Source organism: Alosa pseudoharengus, unplaced genomic scaffold (genome assembly GCF_046254945.1).
Source record: "Alosa pseudoharengus isolate Yale_2024_CS ecotype anadromous, Long Island Sound unplaced genomic scaffold, YU_APseudo_1.1 YU_APseudo_1.1_scf_8, whole genome shotgun sequence".
Classification (NCBI taxonomy): domain Eukaryota; kingdom Metazoa; phylum Chordata; class Actinopteri; order Clupeiformes; family Clupeidae; genus Alosa; species Alosa pseudoharengus.
In genome coordinates, this window is record NW_027468870.1 from 5,779,500 (window position 1) to 5,789,499 (window position 10,000).

At 44.5% G+C, this 10,000-nt stretch overlaps 1 protein-coding gene across 1 annotated transcript in view; it reads left to right on the forward strand.

Moving 5' to 3' along the window:
* The window catches only part of gemin5 (gem (nuclear organelle) associated protein 5), a 51,605-nt gene that overhangs the window by 25,589 nt on the left and 16,016 nt on the right, over window positions 1-10,000 (forward strand). Inside the window, exons 15-17 of the mRNA XM_076273974.1 lie at window positions 3,919-4,090; window positions 6,143-6,391; window positions 9,176-9,304. Coding sequence (XP_076130089.1) covers window positions 3,919-4,090; window positions 6,143-6,391; window positions 9,176-9,304 — 550 coding nt within the window. The remainder of the gene's footprint in view (window positions 1-3,918; window positions 4,091-6,142; window positions 6,392-9,175; window positions 9,305-10,000) is intronic.

Consider the following 10,000-nt stretch of genomic DNA (forward strand, 5'->3'; position numbering starts at 1 on the left):
ACTACACACATAATCTCATATGGTGATGTTCCAAGACTGATGCACACTACACACATAATCTCATATGGTGATGCACACTACACACATAATCTCATATGGTGATGTTCCAAGACTAAGATCAGAGTTTGTGTGGGTGGGTGGGAGGAGCTGTTTCATGTGGGTTTTTCTGCTTTAGGTTTTGCATGTAAAGCTGCGGTCTGAGATAAGTTGTCGAGGAGTGGGCGCTCTCACCTCTATAGGTCAGGAGTTTCTTCTCCGCATGGCCCCAACGTAACGGGCAAAACCAACATAAAAAAAAACGCAGCCCTGCCAGATGCCGACGACTGATTGTGTCTGACGGCCTGATGTACCCTACGCACATTTGGGAACGCAGCGTAATCAGCCATTGCCAAACCGCAGAAAGTCCACACTGTGCCTTTTCATTTTACGTGCTATTTATCATACTTGCATCTCATCAGGTAATTAGCGCCTCAATGGGGCGGCGCTAGCGTGGTGGTTAAGGAGCTCGGCTAGCATCTCATGGGGCAATCAGCGCCTCTCTGGGGCGACGCTAGTGTAGTGGTTAAGGAGCTCGGCTAGCAGGCAGTAGCCATAGAAGTCATGGGTTCAGTTCCCTTACTGCCACCGTTGTATGCTTGAGCAAGGTACCGAACCCTAAGTTGCCTGACCCCTGCAATTGGTATCTGGAAGTCGCTGTAGACCGACAGATGGACAGACAGACAGGTGGACGTGTAGACCGACAGATGGACAGACAGACAGGCGGAGGTGTAGACCGACAGATGGACAGACAGAGAGAGAGACAGGTGGACGTGTAGACCGACAGATGGACAGACAGACAGGTGGACGTGTAGACCGACAGATGGACAGACAGACAGGCGGAGGTGTAGACCGACAGATGGACAGACAGACAGGTGGACGAACAGACAGACAAAGAAAGAAAGAATCTAAGGGGATGAGGGAAGCTGCCATCATACTGACAATCCCTGCAGAGTTAGGAGAGACAGAGAGACAGACAGAGAGACAGACAGAGAGACAGACAGAGAGACAGACAGAGAGACAGACAGAGATACAGACAGAGATACAGACAGAGATACAGACAGAGAGAGAGACAGAGAGAGAGACCGAGAGAGAGACCGAGAGAGAGACGGAGAGAGAGACGGAGAAGAAGATTATCACACTGATAACAAACTCCCCCACAGAACCGAGATGGAGGAGAGGAAATGGAGAGACTGAGGTGAACGGCAACATGGCTCCTATCATACATCAGGACTCCCCCCACAACATACGTGCACGCACACATGCACACACACACACACGCACACACACACACGCACACACACGCACACACACACTAGAGCTCTGCGCAGGACTGATTTTTCAGTCCCGCTCCCGCAATATTCTGTCCCGCTCCCGCCCGCATTAATGTGTCATTTTTAGTCCCGCTCCCGCCCGCATCTGTAACATGATGTCCCGCTCCCGCCCGCTAAAGCCCGCATGCAGGAGGGATAGCTTATTCAGTTTTTCTTTCTGTCTCACGAAAGGAGCACACACACCTGAGAAAGACTCCAGATGTCAGTTTCTTGGTTCTGAATGTAAGCTAACAACTGAAGTAGGCCTAGTCTGGTGCCCTCTTCCTCTGTAATGCTTTCGATTTTTGAGTTTTGACAATGAGCAGCAGGAACAAATTGAACCCACGTAAACGACAATATAGGCTATAGGCCTGCTATCCGTCAGTTATGCTTAAACCCCGTTTTTTAATGCTGCCTGATTAACCATCCAGCTGAACTATAGTTATGAACACTACTTTAATCATTTTCATATTTAATTTTACGCACATATTTGCGGGAGTGCAGTGAATCATCGGTTTGTCCCGCATCCGCAAACGCACCTCTCTCATCCCGCCCGCTCCCGCAAAGAGCTTTCAAAAGTTGTCCCGCGCCGCACTCTTTTGCGTCGGGTCCCGCGGGTCTACCGCGGGAGTGCAGACCTCTAGCATACGCGCACACACACACATATGCACACACACACACACATGCGCACACACACACACACACATGCACACACACACACGCACACACACATGCACACACACACACACGCATGCATGCACACACACACACTCACAGCCTACCATGCCATGTTTTTACACGCATGTTGCGAGGGGGCAAGTGGCCGCAAATGTGTTTAAGCATCTAGTCCTGAGTGTTTGTGTCTGAATGGAATCAGAATTAGGGATCGACCGATATGGTTTTTTGAGGGCCGATACCGATATTAATTATTACCAAAACAGGAGGCCGATAACCGATATGTCAGTTGTCAAAAAGGGGGGTAGATAGTAAAGGCGATATGCTGCAAAAATTTCATTCAAAAGCATTTAATTATGCAAACTTTTCTTTCTTCTTTTGATTGACACAATTGTCCATCAACCTGCATCACTTGCAAGTGTAAATCCTGTGTGTCATGTTAATCCAAGAGCTGAGTGATAGCAATTATTTTCATAGAGTAGGCCTGCACAATGGGCTTTGTGCTTGTTAAGGGACCTGTCACAAAGAGGATGCTTTGCCATCGTGTGTGTGGGTGCACGAGAGAGGGAGAGGGAGAGGTGCATGCGTGATGGCAAGTGTTACGGTTGAATAGTTTAACAAAACAGTTTTAAAATAGTTGTTAGGCTATTTAAGCATGCAATTTGTGTCCATGTGTAGGCTATAAGCTACACCTTTGAGAGCCTAAAAGGCACGTTTATATCCAGCTGAGGACGCGATTTAGTTCAGGTCGGATTAAATACGGCTATGACAGTCCATTTCATAAGGAGCAATTACACTTTTTGACGTTCGCTATCGCATAATTTAGGACTTATCTACTATGTACTATGTCCGCTGAGGTGTCCCGTTATTCACAATTAACGGACGAGGCGGAGGCAGAGAACTCCCGACGCGCAGCACCCGAGTTTGTAGGCTAACTAGTAAACAGCATCAGTAACGTGCATCAATCGGGAATTCGCTAAATAAAGGAAGTGGGTGCATTACTTATTGATCAAAGAGACAATAGCTTACAAAGTGGTGTTTTTGTAACTTCAGTGTAGATTATTGTGATTCATTGCAACTTCAGCAATGTAAGTTAGGCTCTTATTTACCTTCGAAAAATAGCTCCGTACAGCTGAAGTCCAGTCTACAGTCTGCCTCAGTGAGAAACTTTCTCTATGTTCAGTCTTCTATCCTGATTGGCTGCATTTGTGCTAACTAACAAATCAGACGGTGTAGTGGGCGGGACAATGTTCTTGACCACAGAGTAGCAAATGCAGGGAGTGAGAGACGCTTAACAGACAAAGTAGCGCGTTTCATTCTTTATCCATTTTAATATCGGCTTATCGGTGGAAAAAATGTCAGATACCGATAATTATAAAAATGCTAAATATCGGCCCTAATAATCGGCCCGGCCGATAATTGGTCGACCCCTAATCAGAATGTGTTGGTCCTGAGTGTTTGTGTCTGAATGGAATCAGAATGAATGAAGTTCTGCTGAAATCCAGAAGTGAAACTTGAGGGAGGGTACCGTGTCACATCCTGAACAGTAACACACTCCTCCTGTGGTATTTGCAATGTTGAAAATATGAGTCAAACATCTGGTTGCATTTTGAGCTTCCAGGCTTTTTGGAGGAAATTACTGTAGGTGTAGAACACAAGTTTCCTGGTATTATCACTACTGTCTTTCCTCACACTCAGCCTGTGAAAGTGAAGTTATAGAATAAATGACCTTCCCCATTTGTGTGTGTGTGTGTGTATGTGTGTGTACATGTGGGCGTGCCCGTGTGTATCTGTGTGTGTTTGCACCTGCTTGTTTGTGTGTATGTGTATGTGTGTGGGTTTGTCTGCCTGTATGTGTGTATGGTTGTGTATCTGTGTGTGTGCATGCGTGTAGGTCTGGGACGTGATGAAGGATGAGCCAGTGAGTAACTACCGGGGCCATAGAGGTCGCCTGCTGTGTGTCCAGTGGTCGTCCGTGGACCCCGAGCTGGTGTGGACTGGAGGAGACGACTTCACCGCCCACGAGTGGAGAGTGTCCAAACAGGAACACACCAAACCCCCAAAAGGTGACGAGGACACTAGTGTACATGCAAACCCCTATAAGGTGACGAGGACACTAGTGTACATGCCAACCCCTATAAGGTCACGAGGACACTAGTGTACATGCAAACCCCTATAAGGTGACGAGGACACTAGTGTACATGCAAACCCCTATAAGGTGACGAGTACATGCAAACCCCTATAAGGTGACGAGGATACTAGTGTATGCAAACCCCTATAAGGTGACGAGGACACTAGTGTACATGCAAACCCCTATAAGGTCACGAGGACACTAGTGTACATGCAAACCCCTATAAGATGACGATGACACTAGTGTATGCCAACCCCTATAAGGTGACGAGGACACCAGTGTACATGCCCTATAAGGTGACGAGGACACTAGTGTACATGCAAACCCCTATGACACTAGTGTACATTCAAACCCCTATAAGGTGACGAGGACACTAGTGTACACAAGTAGTAATGATTATATATACTAATCATTTCCATATTTAATTTTACGCACATATTTAATTTGCGGGAGTGCAGTGAATCATCGGTTTGTCCTGCACCCGCGAACGCACCTCTCTCATCCCGCCCGCTCCCGCAAAGAGCTTTCAAAAGTTGTCCCGCGCCGCACTCTTTTGCGTCGGGTCCCGCGGGTCTACCGCGGGAGTGCAGACCTCTAGCATACGCGCACACACACACACACACACACACACACACACACACACACACACATACACACACATACGCATGCACGCACGCACATATGCACACACACACACACACACACCTCAAGGGCACTTCAGCCGTGCCTACTGGTCGGGGTTCGAACCGGCAACCCTCCGGTTACAGGTCCGAAGTGCTAACAAGTTCTTTGTTTACAACTGACTACTAAAATACTCAAAGGCTAATGTTTTCTCTCCATATAATACCATGTAGGAACAAATGTGACTGTCTCATCAATGCTACGTGAACAGAAGTAGCTGCACAAAATCCCAAGTACATCTTGGTCTCGCTGCACAAAATAAACATTAGGCCTGCGTGTGACAAGGTGGACCCACTAGCGATCATGTGACATTTGCTCTGCTGTAACCAGGGGCTTCTCTCGCATACACCTCCTGTATTTAGTGAATGTATGGGGTTTCAATGCGTGATTTTGAGTGTTTTTCCCCATAAGTAATTTAAATACTCGATAATGTAAATTTGCACATCGTTAAAACAACAATCACGATATTATCGCAGACGATATATATCGCCCACCCCTAGTAGAAAACTGTGATGTGTAGAATACTGTGATGTGTAGAATAGTGTGAACTGTGAAGTGTAGAATACTGTGATGTGTAGAATAGTGTGATTAGAATAGTGCGATGTGTAGACTACTGTGATGTGTAGAATAGTGTAGAATAGTGTGATGTGTAGAAAACTGTGATATGTAGAATACTGTGATGTGTAGAATAGTGTAGAATAGTGTGATGTGTAGAAAACTGTGATATGTAGAATACTGTGATGTGTAGAATAGTGTGATGTGTAGAATAGTGTGATGTGTAGAATACTGTGAAGTGTAGAATACTGTAGAATAGTGTGATGTGTAGAATACTGTGAAGTGTAGAATACTGTGAAGTGTAGAATACTGTGATGTGTAGAATAGTGTGATGTGTAGAATACTGTGGAATAGTTTGATGTGTAGAATACTGTAGAATAGTGTGATGTGTAGAATAGTGTGATGAGTAGAATACTGTAGAATAGTGTGATGTGTAGAATACTGTAGAATAGTGTGATGTGTAGAATAGTGTGATGTGTAGAATAGTGTAGAATACTGTAGAATAGTGTGATGTGTAGAATAGTGTGATGTGTAGAATACTGTAGAATAGTGTGATGTGTAGAATAGTGTGATGTGTAGAATACTGTAGAATAGTGTGATGTGTAGAATAGTGTGATGTGTAGAATACTGTAGAATAGTGTGATGTGTAGAATAGTGTGATGTGTAGAATAGTGTGATGTGTAGAATACTGTAGAATAGTGTGATGTGTAGAATAGTGTGTAACTAGATGTGTGGATGGGCCCCTCTGTAGGGAAGCGAGCTCAGCAGTTCAAGGCCAAGCTGAAGAAGAAGAAGAAAGGAACAGGAAAGGGGATGAGGATCGAGGACAACGAGGAGGAGAGAGGAGGGGGAGGAGAGGAGGAGGAGGAGAAAGGGATGAAGATCACTACAGTGGTCGAGAAGGTGGAGAGGAAGGAGTCGGAGGTCGGCCCGTCCAGCAACGGGGAGGCGGAGGATGAGGAGGAGGAGAGGGGCAGTGTGAGCACCCCGCTGACCCCAGGTACGACACACACACCACACACACACAGACACACACCACACACACACACACACACACACACACACACACATACACACACATACACATACTTCATTTCATTGATCATACAGGAATTAAAAGTAACAATGTAGTTACAGTTAAACAGACCTGACTCCGTTGGGTTTACGTTGGTGGTTGAACTGAACTACACAAACTAGTCATGTTTCTCTTTAAAACACAATGTTATTACATTGAACTAACATATTTTGCCACAGCAATGAATTTATCCAACAGAATCATGTACTGTACTGTAACATGAAGATTGGTTTAGATGGTGACAATTGTTGACAACTATACCCTTACAATTGATAAAACAGATAGCATTTTACTAAATCAGTGATTCATTACATTGGTGGGTAACTTTTTTTAACCTTCCCACCAACGTAATAACTTCCTGCAAATGTAATAATTATTGGGTTATTATGTTGGTGGAAAATTATTACGTTGGTGGGTTCAAAACATGCAGATTTTTATTGCATTGGTGGGAAGTTATTAGGTTGGTGGGTTCAAAACATGCAGATTTTTATTACGTTGCTGGGAAGTTATTACGTTGGTGGGTTTAAAACATGCAGGCCTGACTCAGTTAAAAAAACACTGGTTTACAGAAGGTTCCTGTTCTGCAGCCCATAAAGGACAAATATGACATCTCACTACATACACTACAGTGTTCATCCTCCTCATGTTGGTCCCCCCACACATACACACACACACGCGCACACACACACACACACACACACACACACACACACACACACACACACACACACACAGAGAGAGCCGTTTCAAAACACTTTGGGGGCCCCAGGCAAAAGGAAGCCGGTGGGGCCTCTAGCACATTATAGCTTATAATCCTTTTTGCACTTGGAAAGCATTCAGCATAGAAGAGGAAGCTAACAAAATGTTACTTATTTAGTGGTAGGCCATAGAGAACCGTTTTAGCCCAATTTACAACCACTAATGCTTTTACAAAATGAACAGTAGGACTACTTAACCTCCAGCTATTGACAACATCATGGGCCCTATCATGACATTCTAAAGTGCATCGTCACTCGTCAAAAGTCTATTCAAATTTAGTAGGATGTCCAGTTCACATTGGGAGGGGTTTCGTTCCCAAAAGTGGAGCGCATGGCGTAACAAGGTGTTCCTAGGTCTTTTAATCAGTCATATGGGTGTGTTTGGGGCGTAACATCATTTTAAACCAATGAGAATGACATCTGTCATTCCCTTTAACGGCGCAACGCCCGATATGTCAAGTAAATGCATCGGTATTTTGGCATTCAACGGCGCATTTGAAGGAGGCTGCTTGCAAGACCGTATGGAATAGTCATTCTTAAACCATGCTTTACTAAAACCTAGCATAGCCTTCACGCATTTGCACTCGTCTATTATTTAAACTCATTGGCAAAGTGAAACTAACTTCACCAAGGAGTCAGTCAACGACAAGACAGTTATATGCAGTTACTTTCACTATTGACTGACAATGGGTTACCATCGAAAACATAGGCTGGAAAAAGCAACACTTACCCTAATGTTGCTCAAATGACTGAATAAAACAACATTTATCCTGCAGAGGAGTTGCTTATATCTCGTGACAGTGCGTCTTCAGCTGTGCTCCATACGTGTCTCTCGCCTCTCCCCTAATCACTTTTAACCGTCATTACCAATTTGCAAATGATGGTGAATAACTACTCATCATGAGATGTACAGTATTTCGTAATATCTTTATTCTAATTATGTTTACCATTGTAATCGTGCAATGTGTAATGCTTTGCATGGACGTGCGCTGGTGTGCGTTCATGAATGATAGAAGGATGGTGCGTGCACCTGCCAATATGACTGTTGACATGTGCTCTTAAAATAGCATATGAACAACTCGCCATTGACTTCTGACCAGGTTTAGGTGGTGTATGATAGCGATTTTTAGACAACGCGCCAGGTCCCTCCCTAGGTTGTTAATTGCCACACCCCTGGGCGCAATGCTTAAAAAATAAAGGTGCAAAATAACGAATTCAACTTCGCGCCGGTGAATAACGAACTTTACGCCATGCGCTGGTGACCCAAAATACAGCCCCATATGTTTTATACACTGACTTGTACAGGTAGGAGAAATATTATCCTATCAGCTGTGGGTGATAGAATGAATGGCTTAACTAGCATGCTATTGTTAGCTATTGACAATAAATCCACATTTCTGCTGTTAGCTTGCTACAAATTAAACGGTTTCATTTAAACCTTTGGCATAACAACGTATTATAGGTGTGCTAAGCTCCATGATATATTACAGCGTCATTGCAGTTTCCTGCAAATTCCCGATCATAGAATTTAAAGGGGTGCGCACACAATTGTCATGGCTGTGGATTAAGTACACACACACACACACACACACACACACTCACACACACACACACACACACACACACACACACACACAGCAGTGAGGAAGGAGGAGGGGGAGCGGGGTTACGTTAGCACTCTTCTAACTCCAGGTATGCCCCTTCTCACACACACACACACACACGCTAATGCAGGCAGTTTCCATACAGATTTTCATTACATAATGTAATATATTTACATTATTATATTTACTGTAATATTCACATCAATAGCCATTATAAGTAATTATAACTAATCGATTATATGACGGAAAGAGAAAGCGCTCCTTAGTGGTGCCAGAGTGAGGAAGAGCCTCTCTGAATGTGAGTCTTCATCTTCATCTTCATCTTCACCCTCCTCGTTGGTCCCCAGCGGTCCCAGAGTGGCGCCGAGGCTCCAGCCAGGCGTATGCGTCGACCTTCATCACCCCCGACAGGCTGCAGAACGGAGAGAAGGCTGCAGGGCCCGCCAGGAAGGACGACAAGAGGAAGGACAAGCCAGGTGAGGAGGAGGAGGAGGAGGAGGATGGTGGTGGTGGTGGTGGTGGTGGTAACAATGATGATGATGATGACTGGTGATGATGATGATGATTATAATAATGATGGTGCTTATGGTGGTGATGGTGGTGGTAACGATGATGATGATGATGATTATGATTATGATTATGATGGTAATGATGGTGGTGATTGTGGTGGTAATGATGATGATGATGATGATGGTGGTAATTGTGGTGGTAACGATGATGATGATGATGATTATGATTATGATTATGATGGTGGTGATTGTGGTGGTAATGATGGTAATGATGGTAGTGATTGTGGTGGTAACGATGATGATGATGATGATGGTGGTGATTGTGGTGGTAATGATGGTGATGATGATGATGGTGGTGATTGTGGTGGTAATGATGATGATGATGATGATGTTGCTGATGATAATGATGGTGATGGTAATGATGGTGGTGATTGTGGTGGTAATGATGATGATGATGATGATGTTGCTGATGATAATGATGGTGATGGTAATGATTAGGGATGTCCGATATTGGCTTTTTTGCCGATATCCGATATGCCGATATTGTCCAACTCTCAAATTTCGATTCCGATATCAGCCGATACCGATGTCGATATGTGGGTTATTTTTCCTCAAAACTAATTTAGGTAACATCACATATCTCCTGTTGTGGAATTAACACAA